Source organism: Pinus tabuliformis, chromosome 4_2 (genome assembly GCF_031772625.1).
Source record: "Pinus tabuliformis cultivar Carrire ecotype Pingquan chromosome 4_2, CPIR1, whole genome shotgun sequence".
NCBI classification, from domain to species: Eukaryota; Viridiplantae; Streptophyta; class Pinopsida; order Pinales; family Pinaceae; genus Pinus; species Pinus tabuliformis.
The window spans coordinates 351,527,302-351,551,833 of NC_142304.1; the positions used below are offsets into that span (position 1 = coordinate 351,527,302).

The following is a 24,532-nucleotide window of genomic DNA, read 5'->3' on the forward strand; positions in this document are numbered from 1 at the left end:
ATTTAGTGTGAAACATCAAATTCTATATTCAAATGTCTACATACATTTTTTATATTGAATTTAGACTTTCAGCAACTAAAGTAGATATACGAAATATAGATATAAAGTTGCATAATAAATGAGTATAATATGTAGTGTTGCTGTTTAGTACCTGCCTATTATGCGTAATTAATAACAAAACTTATTGCAACTAGGAGAGGAATAATACTATTACTATGCAAAAAAAGCGTTTATATTTATAGTGATTTTTTAACCTATTTTTTAAAAGTATATTTCTATTTTTCACATCTAATGTAAAGTACTAACTCAAACTCAGATTTCTAAATGACACTAACTTCTATGGTTGAGCATAGTTTGTGATATACTTAAAACACAAATTAAAAATATAGATTTTGATGATCACAAAGATACATAGAACTATAGTAATTAGGAGTAATGGCACTAACTTCCATGAGGAACCATTAGGAGTAATGACACTAATTTCCATGAGGAACCATAATAAGAGTTGCACAAATTATGCACATGTCATTTTTACATTTTTTTTATATTGGAACCATAATAAGGGTTGCACAAATTATGCACATGCCATTTTTACATTTTTCTTCAAATTTATATTTTTTTTCTTTTTTCTTTTCTTACAATTCAAAAATAAAGCCAATAAAAATAGTATATTCAATAATTTAGACCAATAAATAAAAATTTAAAATTTAAAAAATGCTAAAAATGATTTTAATTTTGGGAAAAATTAATTTAATATAATAATTTTTTAGAAACTAAATAAATTTTGATTTTGATTTTGATTTTATTTTTTTTATAAAACAAAAAACTAATACATTTTTTACTATAAAATAATTACAATATAACCTTTCATAATCATATATAATAAACGCTAATAATAAACGGTATGTTTTAAAATTTGTTAATATGAAGGTTTAATTTAATTAAAATAAAAATATTTTTTTTAGGTGTTTATAGGAATTGAAAATTGGGTTAATGTCATATGTTTGATATGGGGTTTTTGAAGATAGTGAAGTTTCGTATGGGTGTAATATAAGTTTCAAATACGAAAACACGGATTAACGAGATTTTTTACACTCACATTAATTTTTTTTTTTTAATTTACATTAATTTATTAGTTTGTTAACTAGCATTTGCACCAGATGTTGCAAAAGAAATGTTGTAAGGCATAAATTGAGGACAACATGCCATCTCAATTTGAGAAATAGTACCATTTCATGTTCAAACACAAAACACTTTATTGATAGGATATCAATTTACAAAATCTGAAAATGAAGAAAGCCAACCAATTTGTAAATGTATGAACTTGATTTTACAATCTCAATAACTTGTACCAGATCATTTAATATTGATCTTGTCGCTTCTATAACAATATTTTTACCCTTCAATACTTTGAAGGTGGGCACAATCTTCAGTGCCAACTCCTTTGCCTAAGGCATAAATTGAGGGCAACATTGAGGAAAACATGCCATCTCAATTTGAGAGATAGTACCATTTCATGTTATAACTCCTTTGCTTAAAGCATAAATTGAGGACAACATTGAGGAAAACATGCCATCTCAATTTGAGAAATAGTACCATTTCATGTTCAAACACAAAACACTTTATTGATAGGATATCAATTTACAAAATCTGAAAATGAAGAAAGCCAACCAATTTGTAAATGTATGAACTTGATTTTACAATCTCAATAACTTGTACCAGATCATTTAATCTTGCTCCTGTCACTTCTTTAACAATCTTTTTACCCTTCAATATTTTGAAGGTGGGCACAACCTTCAGTCCCAACTCCTTTTCCAAAGGTTGTAACCAAAAACATCAATTGGAAAAAGCATTAGGGCTGTGAGTATGGTGGTCCTTGCATCTTATGATGTGCGCTCCCTTTTAGCTCCATATTATCAACTTCTTAAAAAATTTATCGACCCTATTGATACTCTTGCAAGGGACACTGTAAAATGGTCTCATTCTATAAGGAACATTATATAATTATCGACACCTAAAATGGTCACCTCAGTTAGTTTAATTTATTTGTCTCTTCTATTCCACAATTGACCTGTGTTTTCCCATTGAATGGTTATGAATTAAGCCACTCTGCTTTCTAATCGGGACAGATCCAACAGAATCTTTACTCATATAACAAATTTTGGTTATGAATTAATACGGATTTTTCCAGTATTATATCCAAAGTTGCGCTTGTTGGCCTCACCTTTGTTGTCCAGAGTTACAATGCATATGACTTAAAATATGAACCAGAGTGACATAACTGCTATGAATTTTTAAGAATAAATATACATCAAACATGTTTGAATACTTTGGCTTTTGAAGCTTTACAGCTTCATTAGCTGGCCGATAACTAGTCCATGTGTGTTCATCTTTATTGTGCAAAGTTTTTTTCCCCTTCATTTTGTTTTTGGGTTAAAGTACAACTTATGTAACTTATATTACTAGAAATATGAATACGAGTTACATACCTGCTATGGTTTTTGTAATAGAATAAAAATACATAAAACATGTTATAATACTTTGGCTTTTGAAGCTTTATAGTGATTGCTACTCTATAGTGTACAGTAAGCCTTTTTTTTCTTTTTTGTTAGTCTATTCCTCTTTTTTTCTTCAATTTTGATTCACTCTTTTTTTCTTCAATTTTGTGAATCAAAGAGATCTTATGAACCACTGAATGTTTATACAATTAGAGCATGTCTCTATATGATTAGTACTGTGGTGTGGAGTCCCCTGATAAATTCTTGGACTTTGTTGGGATATGCTAGATTCAGTTGACACAATTTAGCCTTTCAAGGTTAGATAATTGAAATAAATGGTTCATTTGTGGGAATGCCTTTTACATAGGGCCCAATATGTCCAAATCGCGAAGAACTTGCACTAGAAGAATGAATACATTCTGGGTAGACAATTCTATGAATAGAGGTTCAGAAATTGCATATTAATGAATAAATCAAGTAACTACAATTCTATATCATCTTAGAAATTGAAAGTTTTAGGTACTTAAAGTTCTAGATCATAGAAGACTTGAAATTTCCATTAGTACAAGAAGGTATGGATACCAGTGTCTTAAAACTGAAATACATGTTGTGCAAACAATAATCTAGCCATTCACTTTCCCAGAGAACGATTGAAGAACTGGAAGAGAGGACAAAAAATGGGAAGCAACAACAAACTACCCACCATGAGATAGGGATTATGTGATTCAAATATGGAAACATAGAAGGGGAATAGGGTAGTTAATGATGCCAACTAATTGAAACATATTTGCTGCCCCATGTTGCCCCTGCCAACTGTTTTAAAAAATTGAATGGCAGTAGCTTTTGGAGCCATTCACCAAGAGCAAGTAAACTTCAAATTCATGATGTTAATGAGTTATGTACTCATTTGGTTAATAGTATGATGTTTTTGGACTCTTGAGTCTAGAGGCCATTTAGAAGCTCAATTGTTTATTTATTTTCACTCAGATATGTAATTCCCAAAGCTTATATCATGATTCCATTTTAATATTTTCACCCTTTACCATGCACAAGCAAACTTTGAACATTTACTGTCTAATGGTTTAGATTGACATTGTTACCTGAATATATTTTTTTTAATTTAAATTTGAGTATTATTAACTCAATGATTTAAAAATACATTTCGCTCAATCTCTCTTCATATTTTAATCAAAATCAACCAAAAAAAATTCAATAGATTTCTCTGGAAAAGGCCCCAAAATATCTTCTTTGGGTGACTGTTAAATGAAGATCTTGATTAATGAAAATCTTGAGGAGAAGGATGTGACTAATCTCCAAATCCTGTGTGGATTTCAAGTTAAACAACATTTATTTTTTAGTAAAACAATTCTCTCCGCTTCCTCTCCATACGAAGGTAAGACAACAAAAAAGAAAACGCAAAGAAAGGAATCTGAAATTACTGCTTCTACAGTAGACATTGCCTCTCTTCACATGAGAAGCTACATGTAAAATTGAAATTTCAATGGTTTTTATCCATTGCATATACTAATGACTCTCCATTCCTATGCTAACAACTCTGAAGTTCTAAATCATAATTCCTGTATGATCCACAGAGGAAGCCAATCTCTCTGTCCATGTGCTAATAACTCTCTACCTTTAAATAATAATTCTTCTATGATCCACAGAGGAGGTAATTTCCTAAGTGAAAAAAATCCCATGATCGTCATCACAATCTCTGCCTCATTCTGTGACTGGGGCTGCTGATTTCACCTTCACCAGTGTTGTCATTGCTTGGGTTGGAGATTTTGTCATTCGCTGGATCATCACAATCTCTGCCTCATTCTGTGACTGGGGCTGCTGATTTCACCTTCACCAGTGTTGTCATTGCTTGGGTTGGAGATTTTGTCATTCGCTGGATTCTCACGACGTGCTCGGGCAACAGCCTCATGCCCTAGGTGACGATCCTGCAAAATCTAGGTTTTAGATTGTATTACTATGGCATGCCTCCAATGAAAATAATAAGCATTGGGCAACAGAGTATTAATACAGGTAAACAGAGTATAGATATACTATATACACCATTTAAATATATGTGTATACATATATATCAACATGTTTGGATTTTACTTAATACTGCCCACAAAAACACTATACAAGCCAAACTTCTCGATTCTCAAAAGTTAATTTACTGGAAACTATTAGCACAAATATAGAAATAGAAAAACCCTCAACAACAACCTCTCAATCACACTGAAAAAAACCTTAGAAGACAAACCAGTGCTACAACAAATTCCTAAATAAGACAATGAATGAAAATGAAAATTCAGATCATACCTTTTCTTGAGAAAGAAAACCCTAAACATATACAACAATGTTGAATAAGACAATGAATGAAAATGAAAATTCAGATCATACCTTTTCTTGAGAAAGAAAACCCTAAACATATACAACAATGTTGAAGTAGCCACTGAAACGAAATATCAGTAATTTCACAGTGAATGTCTTAGTTGAATAAGATTCCTTTTTGGCATTTTCAATAGATTTAATGACATGATTTCTGAATAACTCTACTCTAAAAAAAATTAAAAAATATGTAGATAGATGATAAATAGTCTCTAAATTTAATAGGTTTTAAAAATATATATTCTTTATTATTAAATTTAATGAAGAAAAATAACTTTTAAAAATTAATCATTTTCATCTCAATACTAATAAAAGAGTAATTTTGCATAGTGTGGTATTAGAATTGTTGTTATTGTGTTGAGAGGCATTTTACAACATAATATGAGGAGATGTTGTTACATTACCTTACATCTAAAAATAATAATTTAATATTTACATTAACAAATTAAAAAATATTAATAGTGGATAAAATCAATATCAACAATAAATAAAATACTTCAGTTTTCACCTTAATTTTACATTAAATTTTTATAGAGTTAAAGAAATTAAAAATGAAAAAAATAAATCACTTTTTATTATGGGGAGATGTATTTCCTTCACTACTTACTATGGAATTGACAATGACATCATAAAAGAATATTATTGATATAACATGATCTGTAGTTTATTCTATATTTAGTTGATATGTAAACATTTAAAACAAAAATGACTTGTAAACATAATATTATTGATACTAAGTGATTTGTAATTTGTTTTATATTGAGATATGTAACACTTAAAACAAAAATATATATTTTTCTATCAGTTATAAATTTCATAATTTTATATAGAGAAAAATAAAATAAAATAAAATAAAATAATATATATATATATATATATATATATATATATATATATATATATATATTCACTTTCCATTGTAAAATGTGTAATTTATTACATTTTACTATAAAAAACAGTGAAAATTAAAAATTTCTTTATTTAAAATGTTTTATTAAGTGTTGAAATACGAAAGATCCATGTTAACTCTAGATCTAACAAGAGCCAATAGGAATCAAATCTCTTGAGGTGCAAATGTTTCCTCAAATTTTGCACTAAAAAAATGTTGCATCTTGAGAGATTTGATCCATCTGGATCTATGCTAGCTATTTAAATACAAGTAAAAAAAAATATAGTCAAAATATTAATTAAATAATAAAGAACCATCAAATCTATAATATTTTTTAATTATTATATGTAATGAAATAAAATATAAAGAATAAAAAAGAAAACTATGTAATAATAACATAGTCTTGATTGTTCCTTATATTAATGTAATTGTATATATATATAAATATATAAAGTTTTGCGTAAATATAGATACTATTTGATTACAAGTATAATTAAGTGTGACGTCCATAAGATTTTCATGAATTCATGTTATAAATTTAACATTATTTACTTTTTTATGAACTCTGGGAACTAATTACAGAGACTAAATAAATGTAGTGACTCAAACTTGGTTAAGTTTTTGAATATTACAAGAAAAGTTTTTTTAATATATGTCACTGAATAAAGAAAACTCTCGAGACATTTAGGTTAGTTGGATCTCTTTCCCCTCATAGAAAAATGATAGTTCCAAGGAAGGCAGTGCTTCTTTTTTGCTTTTGGGGAGAAAAAGAATGGAGCTGGAGGAACAAGAGGGAAAAGGAAGAGGAAACCCAGACCTGATGGAAGAGGAAACCCATACTTGACATAAGACGATGTGTAGGTGAGAAGAATACTGTTGTTTCTAAGGAGTTCCTGAGCTGGACTTGGGCCAGTGGAACCCTTGAAGTAATCCTTGCAAGTTGGGACTCTAAACTGGACCGGGGGTCTTGAGGTTTGGAGACTAGACAACTCAGGATTGAAACCTATACTATCTGGATGAGTGGAAGCTCGGGGGGAGACTGGATGTCATTTCCGGTCTCGTGGTTGGGAGGAGAGACTTCCTAGTTCTGGTTGGTATAGTTAATACATTTACATCATTGTATTTGTTGTGTTTTTTTTATAGATTTGCAACTCTGACTGAGAAAGTGAAAGAAAATCAAATAGTATATGTATATATATATATATATATATATATATATATATATATATATATATATATTATTTGTTTAAGAACAAAATAGAACAAATCCAATAGTATATATTTCTGTTGAGGACAAAATTAGAATAGTAAATCCTTATATAGGAAAGAGTTGTGCAACAATATCTCACAGCAGTGTTTATGGTTTCTTTTAAAAAAATACAGAAGAACTGAAATAGATGGCATGCTTCTGTTTTCTAAATACAACCAAAAAGGACATATTTCCTGTGTAAGACTAGGGTCAATGTTTATTAATATTAAAACAAAAGAATCATGTTTCCTGTGTAAGAATAAGAGTTGCACAATTTGATATTGTGTGGAAATAACATGGAAATAAGCAGTAATTTTGATACATTCCCTTATGAAACAATCAATAATCAGTAAAGGGAAAATTGTACATGTATGTAACCTAAGAAGGGATCAACAATGCCTGAACTGTGTTTTATTAACAAAATCCTTGCCCACAGAAATGAACTAGTCTCAGGAACATCAACAGAAGGTTGTGCGAGATCATTTGGTCAATACAAAATAAATTAAGCAATATCTTGGTGGTGAACAGGATTTGGAAATTCCATTTCTGTTCACAACCCATTACATGCAAGGCAGTTGGGTAACTCGATAACCTAGAAAAATTACAAATTCTAGCAAAAACCATGGGGTCTTGGTCAAGACAGCTTGACGAAAAAAATAAACTAGACCCAAGGAGAACACTGTGCATTTAAATAGGACTAGATGTACTAAAACTATAAAAGGAATGCACTCACTACATATAGAAATGTGGAAAACCAATAACAAGAACAGTCCTGCCACTGAAGCAATAAATATAAGCCCCTTGTCGGAAGAAAATTGAATTATGAACCCAGATAAAGCACAATACTATCTGCGAAAAGAAGAATGAGAACCATTCGTAAATATAATTAAGAAATTTGATAGTCACAAATGTTCGGACCCATGTGAATGGGGATGATTACTCGAATAACCCCAGGCTTCTATTCAAAAGGATTCAACTCGACCTTGTAGGGGCCCGAGTGGTCCTTGTAACATGAATTTTCTTTTGCAGAAACCTAGAACGACAAAACTTAAGAGGATGTGATATATCTTTCTCTCTAAGTAAATAACAGAGCCATAAACTAAAATATGATAATTATGTAAACAATATCTGAGTATCTTTTACATACAACAGAGCTGCAACCAACGTAACCATATCAACACCGAAAACACTTAAAATGTATAGTTTGATTACAGTTAACAATTCAGTAAATTCAAAATCCTTAGCGATAATGCTCGGAGCCACCCTCTGGCATCTCGCCAGGGAATGCTGGTGGTAAAACAAACCCCAATGAAAAATTAAACAGGAAAATACCATTCTTGCGTATGGGGGTCTTAACCTAGAAGGTTTTCCCCAATCAGTTCATCTACCCAAGGTCCTCTGAGGACGGGTAAGCATAGAAACTAGAGTGACTAGAAGGCCAACCTGGAGATGAGCAACCAACATTTCGCGACAGTGTAAAGGAGCCGACGACCCTGGTGAATTCCCTTCCCACCTGCAGGAACAACCTATATGTTAGGGTCAGTCTAATAGCAAATATGTAGCCCAAAAAATAAGGTAAATGGGAATCGATGAAAAACAAACAAAATAGGAGCTTACCTGAGCCGGTGGTGAAGGAAGAACACCCCTGCGAGAAATATCATAACCGGATTGACAACACAACAACCAAGCCAATGGGAAAAATAGGGTTCCCTGAGTAGTTCGATGTCGGGTAAGGTCAGAATGCTGAGAAACATTAACCTCACCAGGTTTCCACACCTTTGTAGCTTGGGATAAGCAACTGGAAGATGGGGGTTTTAGAGCCGACGAAAAGGAGCCAAATGAGTTATGTCTGCAGTGACCCGACAATGTGGTTACCCTAATCCTTTCGTGGTTAATCACAACCGTAGGATGAATCTTGGGTGAGGTCTTCATCAAACGATTGTCGTGTGGCATCGATAATTGAAGCTTATCTGGAGGTGTGCCTCACAATTATCGAGAGCCGCCCACAACATACGAGTCAATACCATTATTTACTATGGCCTGTGACACCCATTAAATAGTTCTAGACTTGTTTAATAATCTAATTAATCACTTACGGAAGCATGCATTACCAATATAATTCTGTACTATGTGCTAATTAACAGTTATTTTTCAACAGACTGTAATTAATTATATTGTCATGTTGAGATTAATAATGTGTGGTGAAATTAAAAAAAAAATAGTTCATGAATCTACGTACATGTGACAAGTGGTATCAGAGCCCAATGTTCAACATTGTGGCCAAGTAGGGTAAACTAATTGTCAACATTGCTACTGTGCATAGAGAATAAATAAATATGCGGAGCGGAACCGAACCACGAACAAGGGGCCATGTACCTTATATGGAAACCAACCCAAAAATTTGGGTGTAGTTGGGAGAGGAATCTCGAGAGGAAAATGCAACATTGTTGGAGACAGTTCAACAACTGCGTGCAAAGATGACCAACCTCAGGGCTAACAATGAAAGACTATGACAGGAACAAGAAAGGATCCTAAAAAGTCTATCAGACTGACAAAATCACCGGGCACCCAACCCCAGTGCAGGAAATGGAAACCGCACAAAGACATTTCGTCATGAAGAATACAATGAGGAATCAGAAGGGGGACATAATGACGAAGAAAGAAGGTCGGATAATGTCTCGTTTGGCAGAGGTCCTAAGAAGCAAAAAATTGAACTACAAGGGGAATTCAAGAAGATAAGACCTCTGGTGTATGACAAAGAGGTTGAGGAAGTTGCTGAAGCTTGGCTAATTAATTTGAATAAATATTTCCAAGTATATGAATATGATAATAATATGAAAGCTCGATTGGCTATTTTTCAGCTACAGGGAAAGGCCACCCTATGGTGGGAGGAGGTCAAAGCTGTTCGGGGAATTGATGATCAAGAGGTCACATGGAATGAATTTCAGAAGTATTTCAAAGACAAATATTTAACTAAATGCTTCTACGATTAAGGTTGGGCCCATTAACTATTGATGAGTTTATCACTAAATTTACATCCTTGCTGAGGTACGTTCCATACCTTAGGGAGGAAAAATCTAAGATACAACACTTCATTAGTAACTTGCCTATTTTTATGAAGGAAAAACTGGAGTTTGACTACCCAAAAACAATGGATGAAGCCATTCAGAAGGCCCGAATTTGTTACCAACAAATGAAACAAAAAGGGGAAGGTAACAAGGGGGGGCTAAACAGAAAAGGTCAAAGGAATTCCCAGAACTTTCGAGGGACAAGACCCCCCAATGTTAAAAACATGAATCGGAAAATGCAGACAAAAGTGGTTGGGAGGAATCAATAGAGAATGGGACAACAGGCTGAAAACAAGCAATCAGAAGTGGCAAGTTGAACATAAACCATTTAGCAACCAAAACCACCTCTACAGTGTTGGGGCTACAAAAAACCTCATTATTTCAAAAATTGTCCTCACCGTACTCATATCGAGTAGGTTGCTAACATTCAAGAAGCTTCCACAGTTGGGGATGTAGCCAGGAATATTCCACGGATTAACGCAACTTTGGACGATGGCCAGGTTGAATATCAACCTACAATGATAGAAATGGAAGGTAAATTATCTAAACATTATGTTTCCATTTTAATTGATCCAAGTGCAAGCTTGAGCTACATTAGCCCAAAACTGGTAGAATTATGTAACTTACCAAAAATAAGATTTAAAACCCCTTGGCTGGTGCAACTGGCTACTGGGGCCAAGCAAAGGGTTGCTGCTAAGGTGGTAAATTGCTCCCTAGAGGTAGCAAGACAGAAAATCGTAGCTGATTTGAACATTCTGCCTTTAGGTGCATATGATATACTAGTTGGAATGGACTGGTTAGAGAAACCATTAGGGGATTTTTGAGGTCTAAAATGGGCCTCCTAAGGAAATTATAAAATAATAGTGGAAATAATAAATAAGATTAGATTACATCATCAAATTTTAGAGGAAAAATGACAAAATATTTTTTCAACTTATCTCCATATGGGTTTACTCAACTTTCGAGCAGAAACACTCGTTGGATACAGAATTTGATTCCGCATCCAAGGAGTACCCATGTTGCATACTTTCGATGGACCCTGCTACATGAAAAAAGTGTTAGAAAATTATATATTATGGAGCAATGGAACACATAAAATATTGCAGAAAATATAAACACAGAAAGCGCATAAAACAAGAGAGACACAGATATACGTGGTTCACCCAGTTTGGGCTATGTCCACCCCGAACAGCCAGTCCTTCCTTTCTATTATCCAGCAAAATGAAGAGACACAACCTACAGCAGATCCGCTGTAATATCCTCTGTTTTCTCTCACAGTCTCACCTCTCTATTTCTCGCTCACAAAATACACATCTATCACATAGCCTCAAATACAATGCCCTCATACAAAGAGAGGGGTTGCCTTCTAGGGAAAAAAAAAAACCCTAAACTAAACATAAGTTCTACCGTCAGATCATCCGCCTAATGAACGACCCAGATTGACTAGAAATTACTATACTTTTACAAGGCAATTTTACAGCTGTTTTTAGCTTCGGGGGTGCTGCCCCCGAAACCCCCTGCTAGGTGGGGGCTCCCAAAGGTCGCAGCCGCCCCCCCCCCAGACCCCCCCTGCAACGAATATTTTACAGGCGGCGTTGCCGCCCCCATTTCGAACTGGGGTCCAATGTGGCGATACCTTTGAATATAGAAGATAATCAGGCTCCACACCCAACAATCTCCCAATTGGAGACTGATTGTAGCAACTCCACCGTTGCTCCATTTTCTGAACAATGACTCCTCTTTGGACTTGGCTATTTCTCATCTTCATCGTCATCCTTGAAGACCAATTGAAACTGAGCATATTCTCAGTTTCTCCCTGGTTACAACTTTTGTTAGCATATCTGCAGGATTCTGGCTAGTGTGTATCTTTTCCAGCTTCAACTCTCCATCTTCCAACACTGATCATATGAAATGGTACTTGAGCTGTATGTGTTTAGTCTTGGAATGAAATGCTGAGTTCTTTGCAAGATGAATGGCACTTTGGCTATCACTGTATAACGTGCCCATATCATGCTCCTTACCCAATTCACCCATAAACCTTTGTAACCAAATCATTTCTTTACTAGCCTCTGTAGCAGCAATATACTCTGCTTCTGTTGTTGAAAGTGCAACAACACTTTGGATTTTTGAAGCCCAACTGACAGTTGTTCCTCCAACAGTAAATACATATCCTGTAGTGCTCCTCCTGTTACCTCTGTCACCTGCCATATCTGCATCAACATATCCTTGTAGGGAGATGTTTGAACCACCAAAGCATAATGCTTGATTTGTGGTACCTTTCAAATATCTGAGAATCCATTTCACTGCCATCCAATGTTCCTTTCCTGGATTGTTCATGTAACTGCTTACAACTCCCACTGCATGTGCAATATCGGGCCTTGTGCAGACCATTGCATACATTAAGCTTCCAACTGTTGATGCATATGGAACTTTAGACATATAATCCATGTCTTCTTGGGTCTTTGGGCACATTTCCTTGCTAAGTTTGAAATGGCTAGCAAAAGGTGTACTAACTGGTTTTGCATTGTGCATGTTAAATCTTTTCAACACCTTTTGTATGTACTCATTCTGAGACAATGTTAATTTACGATTTTTCATGTCTCTAGTTATTCTCATACCAAGGATTTGTTTTGCAGCTCCCAAATCCTTCATTGCAAATGAATTTGCCAATTTTCTTTTGAGCACATTTATTTCCTGCATGTTAGATCCTGCAACAAGCATGCCATCTACATACAATAACAATATAATATAGCTGCCATCATTTTGCTTTTTCAAATAAACACAATGATCAGAGTGACATCTAGTATAACCTTGTTCAGACATAAACTTGTCAAATTTTAGATACCACTGCCTAGGAGCCTGTTTTAAGCCATACAAGCTCTTCTTCAACTTGCACACTAGCTTCTCCTTCCCTTTCACCTCATATCCTTGTGGCTGCTACATATATATCTCTTCCTCCAAATCCCCATGGAGAAAGGCTGTCTTTACATCTAACTGCTCAAGACGCAAATCTTCAGCTGCTACAAGACTTAAAATAGTTCTGATTGAAGTCATTTTAACAACAGGAGAAAATATTTCATCAAAATCAATACCTTTCTTCTGTGTACACAAGTCTAGCTTTATACCTCTGTTTTCCTCCATCTTCTTCCTTCAGCCTATAAACCCATTTATTCTTCAATGTATTTTTTCCTACAAGCAACCTGACTAAATCCCAAGTCTGGTTATGCATTAAGGAGTCCATCTCTTCTTCCATGGCTACCTACCACTTCTTCTTGCTTTCAACCTGCATTGCTTCTTCATAACATTCGGGTTCACCGGAATCAGTCAACAATAAATAATATAATGAAGGAGAGTATCGTTCAGGGGGTCTACTTATCCTAGTAGATCTTCTAACACCACTTTCAGGTGGTTGGGTGCCTGTTGTTGTTGTGGTGGTTGCTGTTGTTGTGGTTGTTGATTATTATTATTTTCAGGCACCTTTACTTTTTCAGTGATTTCATCAAGAACTGCATATTCCTTGTTTTCCTTTTCCTGTTTCTTTTCCTGCAACTGATTCTTATACAAGACCTTTTCATTTAATATTACATCTCTGCTCCTAATGATTTTGTGATTTTCGTAATCATATAAGCGATAACCAAAATCATTAACACCATATCCAATAAAGGTACATTTCTTTGACTTTGCCTCAAGCTTCGTTCTATTTTCTTTATCAATATGGACAAAGGCCTCACAACCAAAAGGCTTTAAAATAGAGTAGTTTACCTTTTTACCTGTCCATGCTTCCTCTGGAACACCACCATCCAAGGAACTTGAAGGCCCTCTATTTATTAGATAAACAACAGTATCTACAGCATCTGCCCAAAACTGTAAAGGCAATCCTGCATGCAATCTCATGCACCTTGCACGCTCCATGATTGTTCTGTTCATCCTTTCTGACACACCATTTTCTTGTGGTGTTCTTGGCACTGTCTTCTCTCTGCGAATTCCATGCTCTGAACAGTACCTATCAAACTCTTTGCTGCAATATTCACCTCCATTGTCTGATCTAAGACACTTCAATTTCTTTCCTGTCTAAATCTCAACCAAAGCTTTCCATTTCTTGAAAGTATCAAATACATCAGATTTATTCTTAATACAATAAATCCATGTTTTTCTAGTTGCATCATCAATAAAAGTAACATAATAACGAGAGCCACCGAGAGATGATACCTGAGCAGGTCTCCATACATCTGTATGCACAAGCTCTAATTTTTCATTCTTCTTTTCTTTCCCAACTCTGAGAAATCTGACTCTCTTCTGTTTTCCATAAATGCAATTCTCACAGAAGTCCAAATCAACATTCTTCAAACCCGGCAACAAATTCCTTGAGTGAAGAATCTTCATCCCCTTTTCACTCATGTGTCCGAGCCTATGATGCCATAATGTTGCATCTGCTCCTTTGGAAGTTAAAGCATTAACAAAGTTAGAAATACCATTGCATAAATACAATGTACCAACCTTTTCGCCTTTTGCTATTACCAAGGCTCCTTTGGTGACCTTCCAAGCTTTATCTGTGAAAGTTGTCACACAACCTTCACCACCTAACTGCCCTGTTGAAATCAAATTTTTCTTTAGATCTGGAACATGCCTTACCTCCTTTAATAGCCATTGGTTTCCATTCTGCTGTTTTACAAGAACCTTACCCATTCCAACGATTTTATAGGGTTTATCATCACCCATACGAACTTGTCCAAAATCTCCTTGAACATAGTCATGAAAGTATTTCTTATCAGGTGTGGCATGGAATGAAGCCCCTGAATCTACCACCCAGGAATCAGTAATATTTTCGAAAGAAAGAATCAGAGCATCTTGTAACACCTCACCTGTCACATTTACTTCATGATTGTTTTCTTGCTGTGCATCTCCTTCTTTTCCCTTCCGAGATCTACAGTCTTTCTTTAGGTGTCCTTTCTTTCCACATTTCCAGCACACTATCGCCGATCTGGACTTGGATCTGCCTTTCCTTGATTTACTACGATATCCTGAGTTCTTTCCTCTTTCCATTTTTCTTCCTCTAGACTCTGCACTCAAAGCATTTCCCGATGTCTCACCGGAGATTTTCCGTCGCATTTTCTCGCTAAGGATAGCACCGACAACATCATCAAACTTTAAAGTACTAGATCCAGAAAAGGAGTTACTAATGGCCATTACCAAACCATTCCAACTTTCTGGTAATGAGCACAAGAATAACAAAGCTCTAACTTCATCATCAAAGTTTACCCCTACAGAACTTAATTGACTTGTAATTGTATTAAAATCATTTAAATGGTCCGCAACAGATCCACCTTCCGACATCTTCATATTAAATAACCATTTCATAAGAAATACCTTGATTGAGGCCGAGGGATTTTCATATAGTTTCGACAACGTCTGAATCAAATCCTCTGTCGTGGTTTCCTTCGAAATGTTGAAGGTGACTGACGCAGCAAGGCATAACCGTATTGTGCCGAGTGCCTTTCTATCGAGAAGGTTCCATTCTTCGTCTGTCATACCCGTCGGCATCTTTGATTTTCCGCCCAATGGTAGGTATAGATCTTTCTGATATAGATAATCTTCCATCTGCATCTTCTACAGCGAGAAGTTTTGGCCATTAAATTTCTCGACCCTAAACTTACCATCTTCCGCCATTGCTCCCACTCGAACCAGGAACCCTTCTTTCCTACGAGTTTATCAGCCAAATAGACCTTCGGCTTTGATACCAGTGGTTAGAAAATTATATATTATGGAGCAATGGAACACATAAAATATTGCAGAAAATATAAACACAGAAAGTGCATAAAACAAGAGAGACACAGATATATGTGGTTCACCCAGTTTGGCTACATCCACCCCAAACAGCCAGTCCTTCCTTTCTATTATCCAGCAAAATGAAGAGACACAAACTACAACAGATCCACTGTAATATCCTCTGTTTTCTCTCACAGTCTCACCTCTCTATTTCCCGCTCATAGAATACACATCTATCACACAGCCTCAAATACAATGCCCTCATACAAAGAGAGGGGTTGCCTTCTAGGGCAAAAAAAAAAACCCTAAACTAAACATAAGTTCTACCGTCAGATCATCTGCCTAATGAACGGCCCAGATTGACTAGAAATTACTATACTTTTACAAGGCAATTTTACAGCTGTTTTTAGCTTCGGGGGCGCTGCCCCTGAAACCCCCCGCCAGGGGGGGCTCCCAAAGGTCGCAGCCCCCCCCTGGACCCCCCCTGTAGCGAATATTTTACAGGCGGCAACATTTCGAATTGGGGTCCAATGTGGCGATACCTTTGAATATAGAAGATAATCAGGCTCCACACCCAACAAAAAGAGAAATACATGAAAAACATGATTGCAATCATGTTTTTTCATGTATTTCTTATTTTTTTGTGTAGTAGGGTCCATCGAAAGTATGCAACATGGGTACTCCTTGGATGAGGAATTAAATTTTGCATTCAACGAGTACTCCCACTCAAAATTTTAGTAAAAACTTAGGGAGATAAGTTGAAAATACTAGTTTATTTTTTAATCTTTGTACTTTTTTACTCCAAAAATAGTGAATCATCCCCCATGGTTGACATAATCATCTTGAATCCTATTTGTTCTTATAAAGTTTATTTTGGTTGTACATTTTTCTTAGGAGGCCCATTTTAGACCTCAAAAATCCCCTATTCATTGGTCGATAATAGAATGTAAAGGGAAAACTGTGAGCTTCCTTGGAGAGAACGGTGAGAGACAAGAAGTTCAGGGAATTAAAAGAGTTGTTAAACTACGACCTATCACCACTATTCAACTAGGGAAGTGCATTCAAAATGGTTTCCAAATTTATGCAGTTCAGGTAGGTTATACAAATTCCAAGGACAAAAAACTAGTATCGGAAATGTACCCATAATTCAGGTATTCACTCATGTATTCCCAGAAGAAATATATGGGTTGTCTCCTAAAAGATGTTGGAAATAATACTGAGAGGGGGGGTGAATCAGTATTATCAAATTCTTTTCAATATATCTTCCTTACTTATACTTTGAATAATTCTTCAAATATTGATCATTACTTTGTATGTCAGTATCATAAAATAATGAGCATGAACAAGAAAATCAAATAGTCACACAAAAGAACACCAGATATAAGGTGGAAACCCAATGTGGGTGAAAACCACCTGCTGCAATATGTCTCTATCTTCTTTCAATTAGAAACTCCTTTTACAATGATTTTGTACTAGTGCAGTCCTTTTCTAGTACGCAGGCTACAACCTGCAGAGAGCTACAACTCTCTCTCATTTTCCAGTCTCTCCTGGAAGGGAGCTACAACCCCCTACTTGTTTTCTTTCAAGGACCACTTTTCATAAATTTTCAAACTGGATCCAAGAATATCAAATAATCATCAAGTACATGCAAATCACCCAAACTCCTTATACAATCACCCAACTTCTCAGAATGCTGTAAACAGAAAGATAGTACCAGAAATATAAACCCAGAACTCTGCAACAATAGATAAAAGATAACCAACAAATGTTTTAAGATAGATCCGCAGTTTTTCCTTATCTGGACTGTGTGACTCCGTACCTCGCCTTCTGTTTCCATGCGTATCCACGCAGAGCGACTTCTGCTTCACTGCGTATCACCACAAATCACCTTCTGCCTTTATGCGTACATTTACTGTGCCAACGCACCTGTTCCTTCTATCGCGCCGCGTACTTCTATGTACCTCCGTAGGCTTTCCTTCTATCGCGCCGCGTACCTCTGATCTTGTTCTGCACTTCTTCTTCTGTCTTGCTGCGTGCGTCTGTGTTGTGCCCTTCTGTTACGCCGCATACCTCTACTGTATCTACGCACTGCGTCTTCGATCACACTACGATCCCCCACACTGTGCCTTTCTGTTAACCGCGTACCACCGCACTGGACCTTTCACTGAGCTGCGGTCCTCCGTACCTGAACCGTGAAATACCTGCGAACATTTGATTTGAACCGAATTAACAAACTTCCGATGAGCCACTGATAGTCAGATGCCCAGATCTAATCATGCGCCTGAGAGATCACACTTCATAGATTCACTTTCAACTTCACTTTTATATAGATCAAGCTTTTTAAACCGATAACCCAATATTTCAAATCTTAAGATATTCAATTTGCAAAAGGGACCTTGGCCAAGTGATCTCCTTCCCTATTTATAGTCAAGCTCTCATTCACACCATGGGGCAAAACCATCAAATAACCAAAACAAGGGATCCAAGCCGGGGCTAAATTAGATCCTATACCACGGGCCAAAACCATAGGATCATGAACGACGGGCCAAATACCACGGGCCAAACATAAGAAAACCCACGTGAGCGTGCTTCTCTGCCTTGAAGTGAGTGAACTGGGAGACCGCACCTTCTGAACGGGTAACCTGCGGGTATGACCGCATTTCCTGCACGGCGTGCCTGCGGGTCCGTACCTTTTGAACCATTCACCTGCGAACCTCTTAATTTCCAACATTTTGAGAGCCTGAACAAAACATTTCCACTAGAGTGAGTTGCCATCAAGTACAACACCTGTAACATAGAGCCATACCAGAATCATAATGCCAACAATCTCCCCCTTTGGACTTGATGGCAACCTCAAGATCCTCAACATCATTCTCCCCCTTTGACATCAAGTGCAAAGGGTTATGCTCCCCCTGACTATAAACCAGATCTGCAAAGAAGAACCATAATCCACCAAACACCATAAATGACCATGAAAGAGATAGAGACATATTGCAGCAATATTCAGACCAACATCCATGATCTCCTTCTGTACTTCCTCCATAATGCCAACAATGCATGATATGCTCCCCCTTAACCTGTGCCATTCGATCTTTGACCAATCCGCAACCCAGCACATGTATGCATATATTGCAAATGAACCTTGCGTACAACCAACAATGAGAAGAGATTCAACAGCAAGATGATGCATCAACAACCCCCATATTTTGCCTGAGGTATTCAAAGGTCTCCCTAGGCAATGGTTTGGTGAGTATATCAGCAACCTGTTCCTTAGAAGGAACATACTCCAACTTGACCTTTTCTTCAAGCACTTGTTCCCGGAGAAAGTGATACTTGATTGGTATGTGCTTGGTTTTTGAATGCATGACTGGATTCTTTGAAATGCTGATTGCACTTGTATTATCACATAAGATGGAGATAGGTGGTGTACAAGTGATTTGAAAATCTTGCAAGGTCTGCATCATCCAAAAGAGTTGAGTGCAGCAAGATGCAGCAAAAACATATTCTGCTTCAGCTGTAGACAAGGCAATCGAACTCTGTTTCTTGTTGAACCAAGATACTAATCTGGAATCCATAAAGAATGCACCACCACTTGTGCTCTTCCTGTCATCCACGCTTCTGGCCCAATCTGCATCAGTATAAGCATGAAGTGTGAGATCTGTATATCTAGGATACCATAAGCCATAATTTTGAGTCCCTTGAAGATATTTGAAGATTCTCTTTACTGCTTGAAGATGAGTTTCTTTTGGATTTGCCTGAAATCTTCCAACTATTCCCACTGCATGCATGATGTATGGTCGGGTACCTGTCAAATAAAGTAGACTTCCAATCATAGATCTGTAGGTTGGTTGATGTACTGCTGCTGATTCATCATTTGCACTGAGGCTACATCTTGTGACCATGGGTGTACATACTGGTTTTGCATCTTCCATGCCATATTTCTTCAAAATCTGCTTGAGATACTTGGTTTGAGACAAGAAGATCCCTCCTTCCTTTTGTTGGATTTGCAGGCCAAGAAAATATGTCAATTCTCCAAGCAAGGACATTTCGATTTCTTTCTACATCACCAAGGCAAAGCTTTGACTCATAGATTCTTCATTGCTGCCAAAGATAATGTCATCTACATACACAACAAGTATTAGCAATTTGTCATTTTCCATTTTTATATAAAGATTGCTATCTGCTGATCCTTTTGAAAAACCTTGTTGATGAAGATATTTGTCCAAACGATAGTACCAAGCCCTTGGAGCTTGTTTAAGACCATAGAGAGCCTTTTTCAGTCTGCATACAAGATTTGGATCATTTCCAAGAATGAAACCATCTGGCTGCTCAATGTATACTTCTTCTTCTAAGTCTCGATTCAGAAAGGCTGATTTCACGTCCATTTGAAATACTTTGAACTTTTGAAAGCTTGAGAGAGCAAGGAACATTCGGATGGCCTCAAGTCTTGCAACAGGAGCAAAAGTTTCCTCAAAATCTATTCCTTCTTGCTGCGCATACCCTTTACAAACAAGTCTTGCCTTGTTTCTAATTACTTCCCCATTTTCATTCAACTTATTTTTGAAGACCCATTTTGTCCCTATAACATTCTTATCCTTTGGTCTAGGAACCAACTCCCAAGTGTTGTTCTTTTCGATCTGCTCAAGTTCTTCATCCATTGCTTTGACCCAACATTCATCTTTGCATGCCTCTTTTACATTTTGTGGTTCAGTGGAGGAGAGTAATGCCAAATAGCTTGAAGCTTCTGCAATTGTTCTTCTTGTTTGTACACCTGCTTCTTTCTGCCCCAAAATCTGAGATTCTGGATGATTCTTCTGAACGTACCAGGATGGAGTCTTCTCTTCTATCCTTATCTGTTCCTCTGGTGCTTCTTGAGGTTCTTCTTCTTCATCATTCTGTCTTTGAGGGTAGTCTTCATCTTCTTCGATATTTTCATGATTTACTTGCCTAGGAATGTATCCCTTTTCATCAACCACTACATCAATGCTGTCAACAATTCTTCCAAGTCTTTTATTATAGCACTTATATGCTTTGCTGTGTGGAGAATAACCAAGAAGAATGCCTTCATCTGCTCTAGGTTCAAGTTTGCCAAGTTGCTCATCAGTATTCTTAATATAGCATTTGCTCCCAAATATTTTGAAGTGCCTTACCGAAGGAGTCTCACCATACCAGAGCTCATGAGGAGTTTGAGTGCTATTCACTCGGACATTTGTTTTGTTGAGAATAACAACCGCAACATATGCAGCTTCACCCCAGAAAGTTGCGGGAGTTCCAGACTCATCCAGCATAACACGAGCCATTTGTTGGACTGTTATGTTCATCCTTTCCACCACTCCATTTTGCTGAGGAGTTCTAGCTGTAGAGAATTCTCTTCTTATCCCATGTTCTTCACAGAAATCAAAAAATTCATTTGAGGTAAACTCCCCACTTCTGTCAGACCTGAGGCACTTAATTTTGTAACCTGATTCATTTTCAACCAAGGCTTTGAAGGATTTGAATTTCTCGAATGCTTCGTCTTTGTGCTTCATAAGCCCTAACCAAACAAACTTGGAGAAATCGTCAATGAATAATATCAAGTATTCTTCTCCTCGAGGTTTCCTTTTCCTAAATGGACCACATACATCTGTATGAACTAGCTCAAGAGGCATGCTAGCTGATCCTTCCTTCTCTGGAAAGTTAGTTCTGGTTTGCTTTCCAAACTGACATGATTTGCATATGGTGTTGTTTGGAATTTTGATATCTGGAAGACCACGAACTACCTGATATTTGCATGATTTCCTTATTTGTGAAAAGCTTAGATGCCCCAACCTCCGGTGCCATAACCAGTGTTCATCATCCTTGCTTAAATAGCATTGTTGTTGTCCTTCTTCAAATATGTATAGATTATTTGGAGTTCTTCTACCTTTGATCACTGTTTCACCTGTATCAAGATCACGAACACGACATCCATTTGATCTAAATATCACCTCGGTTCCTTGATCACACATCTGGCTGACACTTAGAAGATTATGCTTCAATCCATCAACATACAAAACATTTCCAGCTTTGACCTTTTCTTTTAACTGAGCAGTGCCTTTTCCTTTTATAGCTGCAGGAGTATCATTTCCAAAAGAAACTTTCTTTCCCTTTTCTAAAGCAGAATATGATTCAAGTTTTTCTTTATCACCTGTCATATGTTTCGAACATCCACTGTCAATGTACCATAGATTTTCTTGTCCCTCTGCATAAAATGCTATCCCACATCTTTCTGTTTGTGGTTCCTTTATTCTCCATGTTCTGGTGCTTGAGGCTTGTTCCTTTGTCTGCTGAAACCTGCTCCTGCATTCAGAATCTTCATGACCAAAGTTATTGCAAATAGAACATTCAACTTCATTTTCAAGAGCCGAAAAGTTGTTATAGGTCCTTTTTGTAATCCCGGTCATACTTCTTTGTTTTTGAGCTTCTCTAGTCATGATTGTTTTATATGCAACACATTGAGCTGCTTTGTGACCAAAGTTATGGCAAGAGAAACATTGCCCATTGAAGAAACTTCTGCGATTATCAAATCTACCGACCAAATGATTGTAATTTCTATTGTCATCCATTCTTGAAGCAAATTGAGAAGATTTTACCTGTGGCTGGTTGTAGCTTTTGTTCACCCTTAAGACAGATTGCCCTTGGTTTACCTAATAGTCTTTGTTCGTTCTTGATGTAATTCATCCCTGCTTTACCTGGTGATCTCCATTGTGCTTTTGCTCATTCCTTCTTGCTGCATCAAGATAACTCTTTGAGGTGGATGCTTGAGATGTTTCTCCATTATACCCCAGACCTGTCTTGTTTAGCGGAGAACGCTGTACATTGATGATCTCATCAAGAGTTTCATATCCTTTGACAAACTTAAGATTAATAGCCTTTGTTTTCTCAATTTCTTTTCTAAGGCCAACAATTTCACCTTCTAACTTTTCAAGATATTTTTCTTTTTCATGAATTTGAAATTGTAGAGTATCAATGATCATATTCTTTTCTTCTATACATGTCTTGAGTCTAGAAATCTCTTCATCAAAACTATCCACATCTATAGCATCCATGTAATCATCATCTTCAAATGCCATTAAAAGTTTATAGTCATTACCTCGTTCATCTTCATCACTATTTGATAGACCATCACTGTCTTCATGAGTGTAGTAGCTTTTCTTATTTGCATTCTGTTTCTTGTTCCATCTAGCAGGTTCCTTTCCTTTGTCAATCTTATCCTTATGAGGACATTTGGAAGCATAATGACCTACTCTTTCACAAGCAAAACATTTAAAAGGTAGCTTACCTCTGAACCTTCCAGTACCCCGTTGAAGATTTCTGACAAAATTTGATTCTTCTTCTTCTTCTGGCACGCGACTTGATTCATAGTAGTTTCCTTTGCATGAAGCCTTAAAAGCAGCTTCTCTCCTGTCTGATGGACCTCCTTTTCTCATTTCATAAGCAGTTAGAATTCCGTGTAGCTGAGACATAGTAAGAGTTCGTAGATTTTCCTTTTCTTCTATTGCAGACACTTTAGATTCAAACTTGGGGGACAATGATCTTAGGACTTTTTCAACCACAACAACCTCTTTTATTTCTTCACCCAAGTTTTTCATGCAATTAACAATCTCATCTACCCGAAGGAAATAGTTAGCCACACTTTCATCATTATACATTCTGAGATTCTCATACTGAATCCTGAGGGTTTGAAGTTTTGCACGTTTTACCTGTTCATCTCCTTCGTAGCTCAAAACAATCTTGTCCCATATTTCTTTTGCAGATTTATATTGCATAACCTTCACGAATTCAGATTGAGATAGACATCCTAGAAGAGTATTAACCGCCTTTGCATTTGTTTCATATTTCTTCTTCTCAGCTGGATCTGTAGGAGTAGCTGATGGAAAAGTATACCCTGTTTCTATAATGTCCCATACTTCTGTACCGAAAGATTGAAGATAGGCAGTAACTCTTACCTTCCAATATACGAAGTTTGTCCCATCAAAAATCGGTGGCCTGATTGATGCTTCCCTCTCCTAGTTGCTCATGATGCTAGATCTTCCTTCAAGCGATCAAGCGTCTTCAGAAGGACCTGCTCTGATACCAATTGTTGGAAATAATACTGAGAGGGGGGGTGAATCAGTATTATCAAATTCTTTTCAATATATCTTCCTTATTTATACTTTGAATAATTCTTCAAATATTGATCATTACTTTGTATGTCAGTATCATAAAATAATGAGCATGAACAAGAAAAGCAAATAGTCACACAAAAGAACACCAGATATAAGGTGGAAACCCAATGTGGGTGAAAACCACCTGCTGCAATATGTCTCTATCTTCTTTCAATTAGAAACTCCTTTTACAATGATTTTGTACTGGTGCAGTCCTTTTCTAGTACGCAGGCTACAACCTGCAGAGAGCTACAACTCTCTCTCGTTTTCCAGTCTCTCCTGGAAGGGAGCTACAACCCCCTACTTGTTTTCTTTCAAGGACCACTTTTCATAAATTTTCAAACTGGATCCAAGAATATCAAATAATCATCAAGTACATGCAAATCACCCAAACTCCTTATACAATCACCCAACTTCTCAGAATGCTGTAAACAGAAAGATAGTACCAGAAATATAAACCCAGAACGCTACAGCAATAGATAAAAGATAACCAATAAATGTTTTAAGATAGATCC

The 24,532-nt window shown here is 36.4% G+C and overlaps 1 protein-coding gene across 4 annotated transcripts; it reads right to left on the bottom strand.

The window, feature by feature from the left end:
• Nucleotides 1–3,907: 3,907 nt before the first annotated feature.
• Nucleotides 3,908–9,022, bottom strand: LOC149169365 (uncharacterized). 4 transcript variants are annotated; one of them, XR_016259382.1, is made up of 4 exons: nucleotides 8,636–9,022; nucleotides 8,462–8,544; nucleotides 4,345–4,441; nucleotides 3,908–4,247 (listed from the first exon to the last, which is right to left on the bottom strand). XR_016259382.1 is itself a non-coding variant. In XM_089427075.1 (4 exons), exons 1-4 carry the CDS (start codon nucleotides 8,770–8,772, stop codon nucleotides 4,204–4,206), a joined length of 348 nt encoding a protein of 115 aa, XP_089283201.1. In that variant the 5' UTR covers nucleotides 8,773–9,020; the 3' UTR covers nucleotides 3,908–4,203. The 4 variants fall into 4 exon arrangements, 3 of the variants coding, with proteins under 3 accessions (XP_089283201.1, XP_089283200.1, XP_089283199.1); XM_089427075.1 differs by having other exon boundaries at nucleotides 8,462–8,531; nucleotides 8,636–9,020; XM_089427074.1 differs by having other exon boundaries at nucleotides 3,908–4,441; nucleotides 8,462–8,531; nucleotides 8,636–9,020.
• Nucleotides 9,023–24,532: the final 15,510 nt, after the last annotated feature.